Source organism: Phocoena phocoena, chromosome 1, assembly GCF_963924675.1.
Source record: "Phocoena phocoena chromosome 1, mPhoPho1.1, whole genome shotgun sequence".
NCBI lineage: Eukaryota > Metazoa > Chordata > Mammalia > Artiodactyla > Phocoenidae > Phocoena > Phocoena phocoena.
This window is the reverse complement of record NC_089219.1, coordinates 181,298,703-181,321,083: the sequence shown is the minus strand read 5'-3', so window position 1 is coordinate 181,321,083 and position 22,381 is coordinate 181,298,703. Positions and strand designations below refer to the sequence as shown.

At 34.6% G+C, this 22,381-nt stretch overlaps 1 protein-coding gene across 3 annotated transcripts in view; it reads left to right on the top strand.

Annotated features, from left to right (window-relative positions):
* The window catches only part of KCNT2 (potassium sodium-activated channel subfamily T member 2), a 370,804-nt gene that overhangs the window by 132,244 nt on the left and 216,179 nt on the right, over nucleotides 1-22,381 (top strand). For all 3 annotated transcript variants that reach the window (XM_065876379.1, XM_065876371.1, XM_065876363.1), the window contains exons 4-8: nucleotides 1,071-1,119; nucleotides 3,491-3,550; nucleotides 13,074-13,148; nucleotides 14,381-14,464; nucleotides 17,272-17,366. In XM_065876379.1, coding sequence (XP_065732451.1) covers nucleotides 1,071-1,119; nucleotides 3,491-3,550; nucleotides 13,074-13,148; nucleotides 14,381-14,464; nucleotides 17,272-17,366 — 363 coding nt within the window. The remainder of the gene's footprint in view (nucleotides 1-1,070; nucleotides 1,120-3,490; nucleotides 3,551-13,073; nucleotides 13,149-14,380; nucleotides 14,465-17,271; nucleotides 17,367-22,381) is intronic.

Below are 22,381 nucleotides of genomic sequence, written 5' to 3'. Positions count from 1 at the left end.
ATTCCTCGAATACTTCCTAACTCTAGTGAGTAGGCTTTGTTCTGCTTTGTATGTTTTTTATTTGCATATTTTGGGCAGTGTAATACAGCTATTTTCATCTTTTCCTAAGTAGAGTGTATTGCTGTGAATGACTAGTATTTGAATCAACTGTACACCAAATGATGTAGGTAAGGGTGAGGTATAAACAGTGAGAAATTATAACTAGTAGGACATTAGAATGTATGGTGTTCTTTGCAGACTATAAACAATTTTTAACGTCAGAGATAATAGGATTTTTAAGAGACATTTAAGGACAATTACTCCTTGTCCTGCATAATGTTTTTTTTTTTTTTTTTTTTTTTTTTGCGGTATGCGGGCCTCTCACTGTCGTGGCCTCTCCCGTTGCGGAGCACAGGCTCCTGACGCGCAGGCTCAGCGGCCATGGGTCACGGGCCCAGCCGCTCCGCGGCATGTGGGATCTTCCCGGACGGGGGCACGAACCCGTGTACCCTGCATCGGCAGGCGGACCCTCAACCACTGCGCCACCAGGGAAGCCCCTGCATAATGTTTTATGCTAACCTCAGTCACAGGTTTTTGGGTGATATATTAAATATTTTATAAAGATTCAAATCTGAATATAAATGTGCTCTGCAATCTGAGTCACTGACTTTCTTCTGATTATTTCAACTGTTGAATGTGTGTTGCCGATATATTGTGTTAAAAATAACAAAGTCCTAGAGTTTATGGAAGAGCCTTAAGTAGCTTTTCAATGGAGAGTTGATTAGCAGGTGGTTTGAGTTTTTCTACCCTGGCCATCCTCACTCCTTAAATAAGGGCCCATTGTCTTTTCTTACATGATTAACATGAGACGGAAAACAAAATTAAAAAGGGTTTTTTTTTCCTGGAACAGAGACGAGTATTACCAAAAAGAAAATTGAAGCAATGTAAGATTTTTTTTCTAATTTTAGTTATGGTATTTTATTGTTTTTTTATGGTAACAACATTTAAATATTTCCAACTTTAGTGAAAATGTGAAAATGAATGCTTTTTTCATTTAAAAAAAAACTAATGTCTTATTATTCTTTTCATAGGTCTCATATCTTTTGGGTGAACAGAAGTCTACCTTTATGGGGCTTACAGGTTATGTACAATTTTGTTGTATTCCTATATTTCTGGATTTATTTATATTTTACTGAGCAATACTACCAGGGAGAAAAGTTTTGACATTAAAAATGAGTTTTCGTTTATTGTTTAATTAATCTTGATGCACATCTTAAAATTTTTATTCCTTTCTTCATGTCTACGTGAGCCCTCCATTCTACCTTTTGAGAATTTCCTCATGATCAGGTTTAGACTTCAGAAAGCTTTTGAGGATCTGAAGGAAACTAAAGTAAACCCAACCTTGTTTGAAGGCACAACAAGTTCCCCAAACTACTTTAGGCATTCCTAAAGTCTTAGGTTATATCATCTTTGAAAAATTAATCAAAAGCCCATAACCATGTTTGCATTTTTTACCTTATGTGCTCAATGTTGGGAACATGGTAGAATCTCAATAAATAATTGTTAAATGAATAAACAAATGAACAAACAGTTCATATTACCAATAGGAAGAGCTTGGTCCCTAAGCAGATAATTTTGTAAATAAAACAAAAAGTGTGCCCTGGCATAAAAGGAGTCTTGAAGAAGGAGTAAGGGAACCTGTGGAGCACAGTGTGTCTGAAGTACATTGTTGTGGTGTTCCCTGGAGTCCTCTGGATCTATCTTTGTTCCTTTTTTTGTTGAATTTCATGCCAGGCAAACTTTTTACAACTTCCCATCTCCTCTACTCGTGTCTCTGCAGATACTTTTTAGTTTCTATTGTTTTTCAAAAGCAAAAATCATTCAAAGAAGAGAGTCTCTAAGATTAAAAACAGTTGAGTCTGGAAGAAATGGAAGGACTCAAGTCTCACTGTGTATAAACAACCTTTAAAATACTTTAAAATCAAATGTTTGGGTTGTCTTTTAAAGTCAGGTTGACTGTGAGGTCTGTACATTTTATATGTGACAATGAATTATTTTAATTATGTATGCATTGTGATTATAACTATGAACCAAGTCTTTACTATGTCTGCATATTTTGTATTTTATTGAAGTCAAGTTGTGTTTTATGTTTTTTTTTTTACTGACTTTCATTTCAGTGCCGTACACACTTGTAAAGTAAGTTAATATTTTTATGAATAGTTATATATGACCTTGAAATATATTTTGATCTGTTCAAATTGCTTTTTATCTGATAGTGATATTCTAAAATAATAAAAACACTCATTTTCACATAGGATTTTGGGCAATTCATGCTAAAAGTGGTCTCAAGATCATCTAACAATGTGTACCTCTAGAAAAAGTAAGAGATTATGATTTAGAGAATTTGTGGAGAAAATTGAAAAAGTGAAAAATTTCTATTTTACTATCTGTCTACTGTATGTACTTCTGGACTTATTTTACTTAGATTGTCATGCATTCATATGTTTTAAAATTCTCCTTATATTTTACCTAAATCAAAGTTTTCATTCCAACAGGAGTCAGAATCTAAAACTCTATGGTATCTGCCTTTCTAATGCAGATTGACTGTACTCTCACAAATCTATGAACAAATATATTTGTTACCTCAGTTATTTCATGTTGATGCTTGCTTATTTTGATTATATTCCTGTCCCCTGAAGTGCTTAGGGTCTGTAACACAAAATAATTTGGATGTCTTTACTGGTTACTTTTTCTGTTGCAATCATAGCTCTTTGGTAGCTGAGCAGAGGAAACTGTATAAAGAGTAGAGAATAGAGAGAAAAGTGGAAGCTTGTCTAGGGGGCTGCAGGATGCCCATGTCCAGCGGCAGAAGGGGAATTGGCTGTGAAGTCCATTCAAATAAAATCTGAAACTATCTTGAAGTGCTGACATGGACTATTTTGTTTAGTGTTTGAGGATGTTTCATTTTGTTTGAAGTGGGTGATAGGATGGAAAGTATCCTTTAACTCCAAGCTTGTATTCTTTTATTTTCTGAAGGGAACTGCCATTTTTGGTGGGTGTACTGAGATGGTGGTGGTGTGGCTGGGGGAGAGCATTATTTGTGATGGGACAGTTGTGTGTGATTGTGTGTATTAAGAATACACACACAAACAAAACCTATTCTTTACGTATGGTGAAGATTCCAGCCATCTGACTGTTCCAATCCCACATTTACATTTGTGGTAATAAACTTAAAAAGATTTAGTGAGGAGTATTAGAAATTATAAAAACTAAGCTGTAGTGCCTGGGACAGCCTGCTGCCTACCACCTGTATGTAGAAATTAAAGTGCCACATAGCACCTCCTATATCATATATATATATATATATATACATATCATATATGATATATATATAAGTATATATGCATATACACACATATATGCACATATTTATAAAGTTAAAAGTATTGTAATCAGAATATATATTTTGATTTTGTTGGATTTTCTCATTAAGGTATAATTTATATTTTAGGTTTCAGTGGCATTGATAAGTCTCTTTGAAACAATACTACTTGGTTATCTCAGTTATAAGGTAAGTTATTTTAATTAGAAGTTTTCTGCTGGTAGAACACATTACTAGCGTTGACCCAGTATTCCTCTATTTATAATTCATACTCTGGGGATAAAGCAAGCTCTTCTTAAACCCCTTTAACTGTTTTGAACCTCTCCAGTATGTGATAAAAAGCTGTGGTAACACAGTAATGTTTTCCTCGGTGTCTTAAACATACTTCGCTAATTCCCATGGGCTAATTTACCCATTACGTACATGCTCATATGAGACAAGCAGATGGAATGGTTTGGCTTTTTATTGTTCTCCATCTCTTTTCCTGATCTGTACAGGAAACACTGAGGGAGAAAAACATGTCTGTTAGGAATTATTTTAATGAATTCCCTTCAGTTTTGGCGAAGGTTTGCTTGGCTAACCCAATTTAACAAATGTTTATTAAGTTCTTATTTGATGAAGAGCACCACACTGTGCATTGTTTTTTTCTCAATGAATTTACAATCTAGAAAGTGGGGTGGGCAGGAGAAAATTATATAGACAATAATAATACAAGGCTGAATAATAGGTACTTCCTGTGAGGTGCAACTAAAGTCCTGTGGGGCTTCGTAGAGAGAGGCAAAAAGACTGATTTAAGCAGAATCCTTGAATCAGTAACTTCACTAAAGAAAGATGAAAAGGCAGAACATCAGGGATTTATAGAATTAGCAAAGGCATAAAAGAAGGAATGTGCATATAAAATTGGAAGAATGAATAAGTACTTAGGTTTGGGCAGAGTATGGCATATGTAGGAAAATATTGGTGGAAAAAGATGGGACAATATAGTGAGGGCCTTGTACGGCAACTTACAGTGGGAAGTTGATGCAGGATGTTGAACGCGAGAGTTCTATAATTGTAACTAAGTTTTAGGAGTATTAGTTCAGAACATCTGTGCAGCACTGGTCAAAGAGACGTGACACTGAAAACTACATGCTCAGTTAAGATGCATTTGCAGTATGAAAGGAAAACTTCGAGTGAAGCTTCGGCTGGGTGAAAGGAATACATTCAATGCAAGATAAGTCATGAAGGTAGAAACTAAAGAAATCATCAACTGATTAGTTGAAATAGATGAGGAGAAGAAAATGTCAAAAATCATTTTAAGATTTCCTAAATCCAAATGACTGGGAACAAGGCAGTAAAACCAAGAAAAGTTACATCAAGAAAAAAATCAGACTGGGGTCGAGATAGGTGGAATGATGGAAATGGTTTTGGAAATGATGAATCTGAGGTATTTTTGGACAAATAGCTGTGACATGCAGGCAATTGAAAAGGAGGATCTGGGACTTGCAGGAGAGATTTATTAAGAATTGACAGTCATTTCCATAGAGATGATGAAGGAAGCATGCAAGTCCATTAAGGATGGGATAGTAGCCAATGGAGAAGAGAAGGCCCACGTTAATGAAGATGCTTATAGTGTGTCCATAGGAAGAACCGAGCAATGAGGACAGACAGAGGGATAGGTGAGAAGCGTGGAAAGTCATCAGAATGGTTGTCATAGTCATCACGGATTTCCAGTTCGCAGGTTCTGCATGTACGACGTCAACAAGTGCACTCAAGGTTCTGTTTTGGGGGAATTCTTATCTACCATATAAATTTCTTTCTCACTTCATAACATAAGGTTTTGAAGATAACATTCCCTAGACTACTTTTTAATCCAAAATTTAGGGCAAGAAGTCTTTACAAACTCTTTCACCTTTTCCGCTGGCTTCCTTTTTAAAACTCTCATTAACTCCGCCTAAAGAACATAAGGCCAGTGTCTAATAAGGTGAGATTGATGAATTAGAAAGTGTAGAAAGAAAAGAGTGAGTGCCTTCCAAAAATAATACAGATGGATTGATTTAATATTTATGAGAAAAATAGGATGTTAGAAATGTCTAGGGAAGAAAAGTGTTAAATGAAAGCATGGGAACCTTGGAAAGTTTAGTAAGAAGCTTGAGAAAGGCTTTTGGGTTTACAATTTGGGAGATCATTTGTTATTCACCCTTAAGAGCCCAATTTCAATGGAATACAGTTGAGAGTAAAATTGTCAAATGAAGAATGTTGATTGACTGGTACAGGAGCTCCCTAGAGGCAATATAATGAGGTGGAAGATTGCCTCACGATGATAAAAATATGCATCTTTTAAAGAGAGCAAGTAGAGGGGACAGGAAAAAATGATGGATGAAGCAAGGTTTATAAAAAGTAAGAATAAGCTAGAACAGGAAGTTGAGGACTACTAAGTAGCTTTGGATACATTCTGTTCTTTTCTGAGAGCACAGGAGATGGAAAATGGTGCCTGAAAGAATATTTTGAAGTTAGAGGAGGAAGCTGAAAGATCTTGCACATAGCTGGTCACTTAATCCTAAATTACTTAGAAAATACTAGCGTAGTGATGGACACTATAGAATAAGATGTTGAGGAGGGATCTTTTAATGGCTTATTAGTATATCTTCTTGTCAGAATAGGTGCTCTATAAATATGTACTGATTGACAAATCTGGATTTTGGATACCTAGAAGAATAAAATAAAAATCAAGTAAATTAACATCGAAGATGTTATCTTCTAAGGTCTTTAGTATTCAAGTATGTGATAAATGTTGAATATGATACGCAAAAAGTGACATACTAAAAAATTAGGCATGTGGGTGTTTTTTTGTAATTTAATGAAATCTCTTCCGCTAGTACAAGAGTATGTACAAATGCATAAACTGGCCAAAATATTAATCTGCATTGGTGAATGTATGTGCTCCAAATTCAAACTAAAAAGGAATATGAAATTAACTTTGGTGCTTTGCTAATAGCAGTCATTTAAAAAGCACGAAGAGATTCAAGGTGGAATTATAATTTTCCATTGTAATTATGTGGTGCTGACATTTGTAATCAATTAATTCCTGCCATTTATAAAATGAGAGCAAAGACCTAGCAGGTAGAGCTAGATGACATATAATATTTTCATTCTGACCTTCATAAACATTAATGTCTAGATGGAGGAGAGGTTCATGGTGAGAGTCCTGTGTGTTACAGCACAAAAGATAAAAAGGAGTTATGTGACATTGGAAGGACAGGTTGCTGTTAATTACCTTCTTTTCCTTTCATATATTCAGTCAAATTCATGAACTCTTCTGACCCTTTCAATAAACTGTTGGATACATTTTTTGGAATGAAAAAATTAAATAATTGATAACTATTTATGGCATATATATAATGCAAATCCATACAGCAGAACTTCAAATGAGGTCTTTCTCTCAAAGTAGACTTTTAAGAAAAATTATAGATAGGTATGCAGAAATGGATATTGCATTAGTAATGAAATCCATTTCTAATATTGCTCTTTGATATTTCTAGTTCTGAAATATCAATAGCAAATCAACATACAATTTTCTCATATTTGTTTACATCTGCATATATATATACAGATAATGTATATATTTACATATACAACATATATGTATATATGTGATATTTTAAAATGAATTTAATACTTTATTTGTAAGTACTTCATAGTTCTTAAAATTAGACTTTCTGAAATAAGCATGACTTAATCCTTAACAATTAAAAAAGTTTAAACTATCATGGAGACTATAGTTTTTTTTAAATCAAAAGACTAATGAGTAAAAGCAAAATGAGCAAAAACTCTTAAAAGTGTATGTTGAGGTTAGCAGATAATAACTTACAAATCCGTTACATCCACTTATTTTGTCCTCTGTCATACAGAATTGCAGGTCTGAAGTTAAATCATCATTCAATTCATGTTTATTTGTCGCTGTTTGTCAAAATAGTCGCAGGGACTGCCCAACAGGGAAGTTCTTATTCTTCTGTCAGATAGATACCCTATATGTCTTTATCAGCTGCTTTCAAAATAGAACTCTATTTATACACATACATTCATTAACTCAAAAGGAAACAAAAACACACCCTGGCATAATTTCCAAATCTCTGAAAACAAAAGTTCAGCACACCTAGAAGGCTTTGGTTAAATCTACAATTCTTTTTTCTATACAGTAATCGCTTTATGAAAAAGCAACAGTTTTGAAATGTTAACATCATGATGGGCTTATTTCTGGAAAGAACAAAGGATTTGGACTAGGACGCCTAGATCCTGGTGATTCTGCTTACCATGCCATGGAAATGGTAAATCTAAATGTTGTTGAGTTTACATTCAGAAATACAAAAGACTGCCATAGGGTTACTCCATAATTTAAACTCACTGAAGGAAAGTAAGTTATTAGTCTTTTTGGTTAAATATTTTAAATATAGGTATTCTTAATATTATAGAAGAAAATGCTTTTTAAAAGTCCCATGTTCCATCCTGGGCTAACAACTAAATTACCATAAATCTTATAATTTTTAAAGTGCTTTTTAGAGTTACCTAGATAATAGTTCCACACTTGCACTTTCTTTTATGATAAAAATAAAAGCCTGGTACATCTTAGAAAATCACCTGTTGTCCTGCATTTTTATTGGTTAAGGAAGGTTACATCCATACCAAATGTTGTAGAATGGTTAGATTAGGTTTTATTTTTATTTTACTGAATTCTGTCAATAAGGAGAGGAACACAGAGAGCTCTACACGCTTAGAACAGAAAAACCTACTTTTTAGAAACTTTTTTTTCTTTAGGTTACCATTTGGAAGGAGACTAATGCCTTTCATCTCATTCAGGAAAATAAGATTAAGTGAAACAGGTATTTAACTTAACTTTGAAAGGCATGTGCCTGCCTTTTGGATCTTATTTCATGCTTCTCTAGGTAGCCGCATTCTCCAGATTTAGGCTTTCTTTTTCCACCATAATTACTTTTATCATGTGGATTTATATGATGCAGGCCCATGGGGACTCTCTAATAGCCAATGCAACTTTTGGATAATTTTTCTATCTATTTTTCATCAGCTTATCTTAGGGGAGATAATTTATGAATGTTCAGAAGACAACCTGAGATCTTAGAATTAAACCTAATGAATATAATCGAAAAGTTATTTGCTTATTTTTAGCAATGAGTACGTTGCCTCCCTGTATAATTTTATATTGTGAAAATTAGTCCTCAGGGGGAAATTCCTTATTTGCTACAAATACACACACATTAGCTATGAATCCACAGGAGTGTGTTTGACATAATGCCGTTCTAGTTTTTATTGAGGAGCTTCAGGCTGTCAAGGACTGTGCTAGGAAGAGAGCAAAGAATCCCGAACTAAACAGATGCTCTCACCTGGACCTCATGACATTAAAATCAAGTGTTGATTAAATATATAAAAACAAACAAAAAAAGGAATGAGAAGGATGTTGATGAAGATAGAAAAACCTAGTGTGGGAATCTGATCTTGTCTGGTGTGTGTGCAGTGAGGGGGCAAGGAAAGCCTCAAAACACTCAAAAGATTTTGAGTTAAGAGCTGAAAGATGTGTGTGAATTAACTAGACAAAGGGAAATTGGAAAGGAAGGTGGAGATTTTCCAAGTCTCTTAAAAAGCACGTGCCAAGGCCCTGGCATATATGAGGAGTGGAAGGTCTTAGGAAAGAATGATCTTTAAAATTCGGGGGGAGAGGACAAGGAGAGCTAAACGATATGTTGCCTTTTGTAGGTTGTAATAGAATCTGTGTTTCGCTGTGCAAGTGTCTGAATTGTTCAAGAGTTACAAAGTGAGTGGGGGTGGCGTGGGGTGAGGGGTAGGGATTGGCACATGAGATGTGCCTTAGAAACGTATTCCTGGTAACATTGTGGGAGGTGAATGGGAATGGGGCAAGAAGGAAGGGGAGGAGACCGGTTAGGAGGCTGGAGTGGGATTAGCATTAGAATGAGAACCGGAGGACTCAAGGTCCATATATGAATCAGGAAGTCTTATTGTCGAATTATTCTTGTTTAGCATGTGAAAGGAAGGTGTAAAGAGTTTCTCCAGAACTTTTGGTTTCTGTTACTGGAGAACCAGTCAGGGCAAACATCATAAATTTTACTTTTAGGTAGTCTATTTTATTGGCATAGAGTTGCTTGTTAGTCTCTTATGATCCTTTGTATTTCTGTGGTGTCTGTTGTAACTTCTCTTTTTTCATTTCTAATTTTATTGATTTGAATCCTCTCCCTTTTTTTCTTGATGAGTCTGAGTCATCAAGATGAGTCATCTCTATTTCATTTATTTCGATTTTTATAATTTCTTTCCTTCTACTATCTTTGGGTTTTGTTTGTTCTTCTTTCTCTAGTTGCTTTAGGTATAAGGATAGGTTGTTTATTTGAGATTTTTCTTGTTTCTTGAGGTAGGATTGTATTGCTGTAAACTTCCCTCTTAGAAATGCTTTTTCTGCATCCCATAGGTTTCGGATTGTCTTGTTTTCATTGTCGTTTAAATTTTACTTTTAGACATATTACCCACAGGGTGCCTTTGAGGCATCTGTGTGAAGCAGTGGATTAGGCAGTGGAGATCTGAAAGAGATTCTCAGATAGAATATTGATCTGAGCTAGAGATATAACATTGGAAGGCATTGGTTTATTATTGACGATATGTTGAAGTTGACACAGAGATGAGATTACCTAAGATGGGTATATAGCCAAGTATTCTTGAAATGCTTTCTTCCGGAAAACCTGTTGAGCTTTGTGGCCATAAGTTTAACAACTTATTTATAATTGCACCAAGAAGGCTTTAAACACTAATATTCTTTCAGGGGTTTCCACTTGGATCCCATAGAAAGAAATATAAATGTTTAAGGTCAAAAATTAATTATACCAAGAAGGGAAGAATATGTATAAGATATTTGAAAGTTTCATCTATTCATTAACATGCTTATTGAGTCCAAATGTCATATAAACAAATAAGTTTTATAAAATGTTACAAAGATATATCCAGGTAGTTAGTGGTGAAGGTATGGGGACTGAGACATTCCAAGCAGAGGGACAAGTATGTGAGCAAAGTTGTAAAAGTATGAAACAGTGTAGTGTGTTCAGAGAACTGCATCAAAATCAGTTTTACATGTGATGAATCTGTAGCTGAATTCAAGGTGGGCTAGGAATGTAGTAGGTACAAACCAAACCAGTAGCCAGAGTCCAAGTTATGAAACTTCATATGATGTAATGAGGAGTTTGGATGTTAATATGATGGCAATGGAAATTTGGAACTTTAGAAATAATTCCCTGGCTTTAATATGGAAGGTAAATCAGAAGTGAACCCAACCAAGTCACATACCAGTCATGAGACTCTTTTACTGGTTTGAGAAAAAAATCACAAAAATCGAATTGGTGTGTTATAAATGGAAATGAAGAGGGACATTAGAGATAGAAAGGCTTTTGGTTTACTATGAGCTAAACTTTCCAGTGTGTCACAGCTAAGAAAACGAACTAATCCTGCTGTGTATTCGTAGAAAGATCCTGCCGTATGACCAGTGGTAACTGTCCTCATACCCCTCCCCACTCCACCCTGCCGTCTTCTTCTGGTCACATCGGTCTCTTTTCCTGTGCAGAATCATTGACATCAAGGAACAATGTACAATGACAAGTAAAAACACAGTAGGGAGAGAGTAAGGCAAGTGTTAAGCATTCTGGAATCAGAGTCATGTAAAAAACTGATGAAAGAAATGGTAATGTTAACCTGCACAGTAAAAAATAGGAGCTTCACCTAATTAAGATCAATTATAAATGGTCTGTTGAACAGGTAGGCCTGACTCAGTGCAAGTAGGAAAAGGCTTTAGTTTTCCTGCATTTCTCCTTCAAATCCAGTCATTGTCCTTATGAGCCATGCTCATCAGATGAAGTCTTGGGCAGGTATCTTAGCTTTTTTAGACTTTTCAATCGCAATGCAAATCTCAGTTTAGTACTTAAGAAATTATGATCAGTATGTAAACATTTAAAATTCTTATCCAGTTTTAGCTTTTTCTTGGCCTGGAACCACATGGGGCAGGGGATCATCTTGGGGGCTATCTCCTCTTTTCCCCTCCTCCCTTATTTGACACCAGCTGATTTTGGTCCCTCAGGGCTGAGGAGGCATGGGGAGAAGTGAGGTCAGCTTCTGGGACGAAGTTGCCTTACTGGCACAAGAACAGTCTGCGGTTGGGTTGCTCTGATGGCAGGTCCAAACGGGGCTTTTGTGGTTCTCCTGAGGCCTTTGGCCAAAGCTCCTTGATGCCTCAAGCCTCAGGCTGGCCACTAGGGCTCTGACCCAGGCCCTGGGGTCCTGAGGGCCACCATCTCTCACGGTTCCATGTCCCCTTAGGAACACAGCCCTCCTGAGTGTGAACTTAGAATGGCCATAAGTTTCATTCTTTAGGGTCTATATCTCATCCGCAGAAAATAAGTACCTCTTAGGATTGGGATAAGTGTGGCCTGTTCTCATCTCAACCCTCTTTGTCTTTGCTCTGCTGTTTTTTGATGATGTTTTAAGCATTCGCCAAATGCAGCCCCCATGTCTGAGCACAGCTGTCTGGGTCGTTCACCCGAGCTCTCCTCACTGAGCTGGATGTGGTGAGGGAAGTAACACAGCACCCTTGTATCTCTACACAGAGGAGGTCTCATTGCTTCTGTTTCTTCCACCTGCTCCCTCCTCCACTCTTTATACAGCTTGCAGACGGGTGATGAACGAATGATGATAAAACCTCTTTAGCACACAGACGATTGCTGATCTAGGACTTGCCTTGTGAAGTGGAGGTGTTTTATATCATTGTAATGTTTAAAGGCTTTGGGACCTCAAGAAAAATAAAGAATCCCAATATTATAGCCAGTGTCACAAAATAATTAGACATTACAGGGAGTCAGATTTCAAATTGCCTTACTAATGGGTAGTTCTTGTTTTCATAGACGAATAAACTGCTTTAGGAAGTTCTGAGTCCTTTTTTGCTAGACACCGTTCAAGAAAGTTTCAGGAATGACCTGTTAGTCAGTGCAGTTGCCCAGAGCTGCACAATTAGAAGGGCCTGTGCTTGTTTTAATGCTCTGATGTCACCTTCTTGAAGTTATTCATAATTTGTTAATAAGAGGCCCTGCTAAGAGGCCCTGCATTTTCATTTTGCCCTTAGCCCCACAAATTAGGTAGCCAGGCCTGATTAACATTGTTGCACTATGTGGGTTGGAAAATTAGAATCCAGAAGATTGAGAAAATCCTCCCTTTAAATTTTATTAATCTAAAAACAATGTTAATTCCAAGGAACATTGTTATATGTTTGTGAACTATTTGATATGCTTTAAAGTTTGTGAATGTAATTATTATAGTAAAAAAATTAAGATTGAGTCGCTTTTTCATTGATTCTGTAAGGTTTTTTAATGTGTTTTATTTTTACTAGTAACTTTTCTTCCATGAAATATGATATGATTAAAATGTGTTACATGCAATATTCAAGGATTACTACAAACATTTGTTTTACTTCTTACACTGACTACAAAATTGAGAGGGCACAATTATATTCAGCAAAATAATCTCTAAAAGTCATTGCTACATTTCTAAATAATGATTTGGTATTCTATTAATATAAGCATCCTTATTGCTAGAGAAATTCTGATGCTGTCTTTTTCCCCCTTTAATGGGATTCAGTTATAATTGACTTTCATTTTTACTCATTCTTTCTTGGAAGGGAAACATCTGGGAACAGATTTTACGAATACCCTTCATCTTGGAAGTAATTAATGCGGTTCCCTTCATTATCTCAGTAAGTCCGAAAAGAGTCTTTAAAAGAAATAAGTTTTTTATTAGACATAAAGTCTTTAAATCTAAATAGTAATAGATAACATATTAGCTCAGATGAATTAATTTAGACTTTGTTATTGTTTTAAATCATGGTATTAAAAAAGAAATAGTAAAATCAGTTGGGTAACTGGATTGTGAAATTAAGTGAAAATTAATGAGATTTAGTACAATTGCAAGATGAAATGCTTTTAGAAATATACACTCTAGAGGTGCCATTTTAACAAGTGTCAATATTTTCTAAACAGACCAGGAATGAATCATTCCATTTCTTGTGTATATTGTGGAATTAAAAAAAAATAGAAACCAAGTAAAACCAACTATTTATAAAAGTTTCTTATGCTAAGAATATGTTTATCTCGAGCTTAACCACAGGATTTCCTAAGTCCAGTTCTCTTTTTACTAAGAAAGTTGCCGTCAGCCAGACAACTAGTAATTTGCTTCTTTATCAAAGTCTGTGGAGGACCAATTCCACAGTGATCCTGTTTTAACTACAAAGTATGTAACTAGCACCTTCCCATTGCAAAATTAGGTCTTAATCTCTATTTGATAAAGTTACAGTAATATCTGTTGGTAATATGCTTTCTAAACTTTGTTTGTTTGAATTTTATTTGGAAAATTATGAAAAGAAGTCAATATGATCTGAAGCTGTTGCTCAGTTCTGACAGTTATTTTAATTTGAGTGATTTATCTAGAGGAGCAACTGGCCCCAGATTGAATGACTGGCTAAATTAAACATAATTCCAATGGAGTACAGTTCCCCAATGTCACTAAGAATGTTTGCATCTGCAGAGACTAAGTGGTAATGCTATGAAAAACTAAAGCTCTGTCTCCTTGCATCTACTTTTTACTTTCAGCTGCAGGAAAGAAAGAGGTGATGTCTATTATAAACTGTCACACTAAAAGATTTAGTGATCGAATTAGCACAGTTATAGCTGACATCCAGTGAGGGCTGATTATTTTCATTCTGCTTCTACAATAATTTTCCAAAGAATTTTTCCTTAAGTAAGACTTAGAGAATGAATGAAAAGATCCTGTCTGCTCCTTGCATTTCAATAGTCATATGAGTTTAAAGTATTTGCCACATGTTTTAGATCATTCTATTGTTTTTCATAACTTATTTCTGTTTCACATTTCTTCTCAATCATATCGATTTCTTGCTCTGAGATAAAAGTTTAGTTTTGATTTGTTTTCCAGATATTCTGGCCTTCCTTAAGAAATCTGTTTGTCCCAGTCTTTCTAAACTGTTGGCTTGCCAAACATGCCTTGGAAAATATGATTGTAAGTATAAAAGACAAGTGTAAAGACAAAAATATTTTTCAACACTCCATTATTTCTTACCTCATTAAAGTGATGTGTTGCATAAATGTCTAAGCTAATAGATCCCAAGTCGGCTTATACCCTAAGGAGAATGAAAAGTCATAAAATGCCCATATTGCCAAGTCCCTTCCTTCATAAGGCCCTATGAGCTGGTAAACAGAAATAGTTCAGATATTCCAAATATCACCAAACCAAAGCTAACTGCTGTTCGGACTGGTCCAACTAGTTAGCCAATTTCCTGAAGACAAACAGCCTTCCCTTCTAAGGCAATCTCTTGATGTATAACGGGACCCCTGGTTTTAAGGCTTCAGGAGGTAACATTGTCAAACTGTTCTTAACTGTAGGTAGTCTCGCAGTCCGTAAATATCTATGGGCTTTTGTAAGACCCTATATTGGAGCCAGAAGGCCCTCATGTAAAGTCACCTTTTTAGGCCGGGTTGGGTTGGTAGTAGGATATTAGGAGGGAGAAAGGGAAGCAGGAAAGAAGAGATGCAGAACTCAGAGATGTGCCACAGTTGCGTTTTGCCCAAGGCTGACCCTGTTCAGAGGACTGATTTATTATTATGACCAAAGTCTCTTTGCTATAATAGACTTGGACACTTATGAGTGAGCTTGCTGCTTGGTCATTTATTCTACAGGTGTTAATAGGAGTCCACTCTATGTTAAGTGCTGTGATAAGATAAGCAAATGATTCAGCTTCTTTGCTAATGTCTTCATCTTCACAAGAGAATAAAAGTACCTACATACAGGCTTGCTGTGAGAATTAAATGAAATTATATATACATGCATATATATGTATGTGTAAAATCTTGTATCTGGCATAAACATAGTAAGGGCTCAATATTATTAATTTTATTACACAGAAATTAAATTTGTTTGGAGGCAAACTTGCTTTTCTCTTAAATAGCTTTTTTTTTTTTTTAACATCTTTATTGGAGTATAATTGCTTTACAATGTAAATAGCTTTTAACAGAAATTATGACACAAGTTGTGGCCAAAAGGAATATCTGGATAACATTTGAATATTCACAACCAGATGAATATTTCTAAACATCTGTGTTAAGTAACCACTGGAGCCTCATGAAAGTTCACGTCTAAGAAGGGGAGACTGTAGCCTGTGGATGGTTTGTGGAAACATCAGTCTGTCTTAACTGTCCAAAAAAATACTATTTCACTAAATATAGATTGCCTAAATTCCTAATGAAAAAAAAATACTCCAGGAAAAAAAAAATAAACGTCTTTGCTAATTTGCATTTGTTAGCTGTTGGAAAAAGTAACCTAACCAAGAGAGGAATTATTAGTCAATCGTTGAGAGTAGAAGTAGTGCTTGCATTGTTAATTTAGGATTCATTTTCCATCATAGCTCTCTATTTTACTTCTCCTCTCCCTGGTTGCTAAATTTTAATTTATTTTTCTGTTCATTAGCACCTCTGTTAGAAGAAAGTAAGAGATGCGAGGTGAAATTCTAGTCAACTTAGTTTGTTTTTGTTATAGTTTTGGTTAAATGTGTGGTAGAGAAAGATAAACTATGGCTCATTGAGACTTTGCTTGTATTGATGAAGTTATTTATCTCACGCAGTCCTGATATGCAGACTGTTAAAATGTTACTATAAAAAATTTATACAACAGGAAACCATAAAATAAAACATTATACAAAACTACAAACCTTCCACACAGACTAAGCACTAGTAATAATTTATATTCTTCTAATATTTTCTATGAAAACACACACACACAAAATAGTATGTTTAATTTTATAATTTAATTTTTTTGTCATATAATAGTATGTGGTGGACAGGTTCCTATGTCATTAAATATTCCTGTTCAAACCATTTTTAATGGATGCATCTAAATCTGCTATCTAGTTTTGATCAATTTATTTAACCATTTTTCTATTGCATTTTTAGTTACTTTAATAGTAATGGACATTCATTATTTCACGTAATAAATATTAAAATTTTGTAAGAAAGATGAACATACATAAGTATTCGATTTCCATCTCATAATTTTCATGTGGTTAGCTTTTAGAAATTATGTTATGGGGTAAATACTAATTAAATGAATGAATCCATGAAGTAGAAAGGGCATACTTTTGTGAATTTTGACCTGTATTACCAAATTACTTTCAAGAAATTTATGACAAATTACATGAGCAGTATTATATATGAGTGCTTGTTTTTTGCATATTAAATAACAGTGGGTATTATTATTTTCAATGTTTTTCAATTGGAAAATAAAATTATATCTTGAATTCACATTTCTCTTAATATGAATGAAATTAATCTAAAAATGTTCATTGGCTATATAATTTTTTATTTTTATGATAAATCACTTGGCATAATTCATGTTATTTTTCCTGATTCAGAGAATGAGATATGGTTGTAGTTTGATCCAGCTATTACTTTCCCCTTAATTGAACATATTATTTTCTGATCTTTTAAAATTAGAATTTTCCACAAGAGAGCATACTCACCGTGGAGGGCTTTTGGGGAGTCAGTGTAACAACTCTACAGATGTTTGTAAGGCGAGTAAACTAAAATTTGGTGCTTTGGTGGTCTCCCATAGTATTATCTTGGTAATATGAATGTTACAGTAAGGTTATATAGACCAAGGCAAAAACTAAAATATGCTGCTATATCCATTTAAAGTATATGTGTTGAGTATGCACAAGATAGTTGAAATGTAATACATAGTGATAAATGTAACAAAACTCCTGAATATGTAGTATCTATCAAAATTTTAAATATGCTTGTTCTGTATTATTTCAGAATGATCTACACAGAGCCATTCAGCGTACACAGTCTGCAATGTTTAATCAAGTTTTGATTTTAATATCTACATTACTATGCCTTATCTTCACCTGGTAAGATCATACATATCAGCATTTTTATTATGTTTTGTTTTAATTATAGTTCTACAAAAACATATAATAAACCACTTTAATTAAGATTTGGCTACAGTAAATGAATAGATAAATATTCACCATAAAAGGTAATGGTCACCTGTAGAAATAGAAGTAAAATCCTTACTGCAGTCTTAAGGAAAAAAACAAGAAAGCACATCAACCATTTGGTATTGATATTTACTGCAGCTCTGAGGTTTTCCTAAATGCTATAAACAACCAGATCACAAGAATTTGTACTGCAGGCCACAGTTGTCTAACAATAATTTTTCCTTCAAACTGCTGGCATGGGGGTGCCCTCATCTTTCCATATTCTTCAAAGCAGAACTGCTGTTGAGAACACTGTCCCTGCCCATCCCTGTCTGCCTGCCCCTCCTCCCCCGATGTTCTCTCAGGCATCCAGGCAGAAAGCGAGGGCAGACAGGACAGTGCGAGGCAACTGGTACCTTGCTTTATTATAGAAAACAGTTTTTTGTTTTTTTTTTATGAACTAGTTTTTTATTTTTTTAAACATCTTTATTGGAGTATAATTGCTTTACAATGGTGTGTTAGTTTCTGCTTTATCACAAAGTGAATCAGCTATACATATACATATGTTCCCATATCTCCTCCCTCTCCCATCTCCCTCCCACCCTCCCTATCCTACCATTGTAGGTGGTCACAAAGCACCGAGCTGATCTCCCTGTGCCATGCAGCTGCTTCCCACTAGCTAGCTATTTTGCATTTGGTAGTGTATATATGTCCATGCCACTCTCTCACTTTGTCACAGCTTACCCTTCCCCGTCCTCGTGTCCTCAAGTCCATTCTCTACATCTGCGTCTTTATTCCTGTCCTGCCCCTAGATTCTTCATAACCACTTTTTTTTTTAGATACCATATATATGTGTTAGCATACGGTATTTGTTTTTCTCTTTCTGACTTACTTCACTCTGTATGACAGACTCTAGGTCCATCCATCTCACTACAAGTAACTCAATTTCGTTTCTTTTTATGGCTGAGTAATATTCCATTGTATATATGTGCCACATCTTTTTATCCATTCCTCTGTCGATGAACACTTAGGTTGCTTCCATGTCCTGACTATTTTGTAAATAGAGCTGCAATGAACATTGTGGTACATGACTCTTTTGGAATTATGGTTTTCTCAGGGTATATGCCCAGTGGTGGGATTGCTGGGTCGTATGGTAGTTCTATTTTTAGTTTTTTAAGGAACCTCCATACTGTTCTCCATAGTGGCTGTATCAATTTACATTCCCACCAAGAGTGCAAGAGGGTTCCCTTTTCTCCACACCCTCTCCAGCGTTCATTGTTTGTAGATTTTTTGATGATGGCCATTCTGACTGGTGTGAGGTGATACCTCATTGTAGTTTTGATTAGCATTCGTCTAATGATTAGTGATGTTGAGCAGTATTTCTTCTTTTGGAATGAGAAATGATGCACTGCCCATATGGATTCATGCAGAGCCTTACTAGAGAAAAAAAAATGTGAAAATCAAAAAAATGAGGTAGAATGATATGTCTGTTTTTCAACTTAATTATGTGTAATTGTGCTCTGACCTGGATTTGACCTACTGAGAAAGAGAAAAAGCTAATTAGGAAGTACTACAGTAGGAAGAATGCCTTCATCACTAGTACAATACTATTTTTAGATTAAAGTATAGCTATAGATATATGTATGTAAATATAGTTGTAGGTACAGCAATATAACAACTATTACACCTAAGTAGTATGCAATTAATACCTCTATTAAATGGATTTAAAATATGTTTTATTCCATACTTTTATATTTAAAAAGTAAACATTTTAGGATATTCCATGCCTTTAAACATAAAATACCCCTTTAAAATGGACACAATGCCATCTTATCATTTAATTTTTTTTTAGTCTTCACAAATTGTTTTTATTATTTACCTAGTAAGTATCTAACTGCATAAATTTGAAATACTAACAGTAATGTCTTCTCTTCTAATGTCACAAAAAGTTCTTAATTTTAAGATACATAATTTAGATAATTTAGGAATTTTCTCATTTTACTTAAGGGAAAGTATTATTTAAAATTTTTATATACCTATGCACATGCTACTTTCTCAATTACTGGAAAATTACAAAAAGTAAAATGAATGAGTCTAAATAATATGGGAGTCTGTTAAAGTAAATTTGCTAAAGAGGTAATTGAAATTTTAATGCAAAAGTAAGGACAGATTATTTTTATATGATAACACTTAGTCCAGTACTTTGGTTCTCGAGGCATCCTCATCACAGTGAACTACCCACAATGGGCTCTCTATTTGCTGTTACTTTCTGCCTATACATCTATTTCTTGAGTAATTTTTATTTTCAAAGGAAACAACTACACAAATTTTGCCACTTTCTTATGCCACAGTGCTGTGCTAGATAAAGGGTTTTCATGATCTATATGTAATTTCTATTATGCAGTTTGTCACTTTAATCATTTGTGTTTCACTTTTTGTTTTATTTGCAATTATAGTTACTTTGTTGTTGTTGTGTGTATGTTTAAACTTTAGACATTTGAGTGGTAGTTTTGACAGATACTATCTAATGTTAAAACTGTCACCAATACGTGGATATGAGTCTACCTTTTAACATGCAATTATAATATAGAGTTAGTTTAGGTACATAAAATGTTATTGTTTTTAATCACACGTACTCGATACATTTACATTAATATGTTTTAAAATTATAATATCAAGGATGGAAAAGCTGAAGTTTGATTTCTTTGTGTATTCTTCTCTAGCATTACAAGCGAAATATCTTCATAAATCATGATCATCATAGTAAGGTAGAATAAGTCTTATTCAAATTCACCATTGATGGTTGGGTTACCTACAAGAAAAATATGAACAATGATACATTACTTATGCTGTATCATCAGGCTATTTTACCGAAGAGTTACACTACACATATTATAAAAGACAAATATACACAAAGATACAAGAACTTACACAAATAGAAACATCTAGGTAGTCTGTCCAAGATTGTTACATCAGCTTAATACTGTTGGAGACAAAGTTTGCTTATATCTTGTTTTCAGCCATTCTCAAAACAGGGTTTCCATGCTTTAGTATGGCTGCTTTGCTCTTGCCATTACGTCCTTACTCCATCCTTAGGAAAGAAGAATATAAGGCACAACCCAGAAATTGTGTGCATAACTTAGGCTAGATTTGGTCATATACCCACACAATAGCTGCAGGGGATCTGCAAAAAATGTAGTCTGTCGGGGCAACAAATACCCAGTTGAATATTATACTATCAAGAAAAAAAAAATGTGATGCTGTGGAACAATAAGCAGTCTCTGGCAATGATAAGTCATGAACGTTTACATGTACACTGTTTGTTTAAAACTCAAGGCTATACTAATCTGGAGGCCTTGGGCAAATTACTTATTTATCTAGCCTTGTTTTCCACATCATTAAATGAGTACAATATTAATCACCCTATAAGATTTTTGTTGTTTGTGTTTTTTCAAATGAGGATTAAATTGGATATGTTTATAAAATGTCTATCTAACAGAGGGCATGGCATATGGTGTGAGCACTCCAAAAATTTTAATTTCAGAAGTCCTCTTTATACAAGATGATTGAATTATCACGTGAACCTGCAAAAAGAGATTTACTCTAAAATGTTTAAGCATAGTAATTTGTTAATAATACTATGAAACTGAATCAGGATGCCTAAAAATGACTCTAGGCAGCAGACAGGGGACTGACTACTTTTTTTTTTCTTCCAGTTTTATTGGGAAATAATTGACGTACAGCATTATACAAATGTAAGGTGTATAGGATAATGATTTGCTTATATACATCATGAAATAATTGCCATGATAAGTTTAGTGACTATCTATCATCTCATATAAATATAAAATAAAAGAAAAAATTTCCTTGTGATGGGAACTCAGGATTTATTCTCTTAACAATTTTCATATATAACAGAGCAGTGTTAATTATATTGATATTAATCCTGATTTACATTACATCCGTGGTACTTATTTATCTTATAACTGGAAGTTTGTACCTTTTGACCGCCATCATCATCATACAAAGATACTACATTATTATTGACTATATTCCCCATGCTGTACATTTCATTCCCATGACTCATTTATTTTGCAACTGTAAGTTTGTACCTCTTAATTCTCCTCATCTATTTCGTACAGTCCCCAGAGCCCTTCCCCTCTGGCAACCACCTGTTTGTTTTCATATACTTGTTTTGTTTTTTTAGATTCCACATATAAGTGAAATCATACATTATTTGTCTTTCTCTGTCGCACTTAACTTAATACCCTCTGGGTTCAGCCATGTTGCCACAAATGGCAAGATTTCATTCTTTTTTATGACTGAGTGGTATTCCATTATATATATATGTATATATATGTGTGTGTATATATGTACATATTTTATATGTATATTTGTAAATATGTGTATTATATATATTTGTATCTATGTATATGTAATGGTATATATGTATATATACACACATATATATATATTCCACTGTGGTGAAATTAGTCATAATTAATTGCTGTTAAGTTGTTTCATAGAGCAAGTCTATCATTGCTTTACCAAATCAGAACTTTTAATACATACTTTAAATTTTAAGCCCCAAATGATTCAGGAACTAATATTTGATGAAATGGCTCTGTTGTTCATGGATCTCACAATCTTAATATTACCTGTTTGGAAAGCTGCTGTATGGTTTTAAAATGTATCCTGTCTTCAACATTATGAACATTAAAAAGGACTATCATTAAGCATTCGTCTATAAAAGACACCATGCTCAGTGCCAGACTGAAATAAAAATGAGGCTACTGACCCCTTCCTGTAGGGAATGTGCTCAGAATTGCTTTTCCTGTCATTGTAATGGAATTGGACTAATCTTCCCGCATGTCGGCTGTGTGCCCCTCTAGCTCAGTAGTGCACAGTTCCAAGACAGCTGGAAATTGTGATTCAGCCTGTGTCTC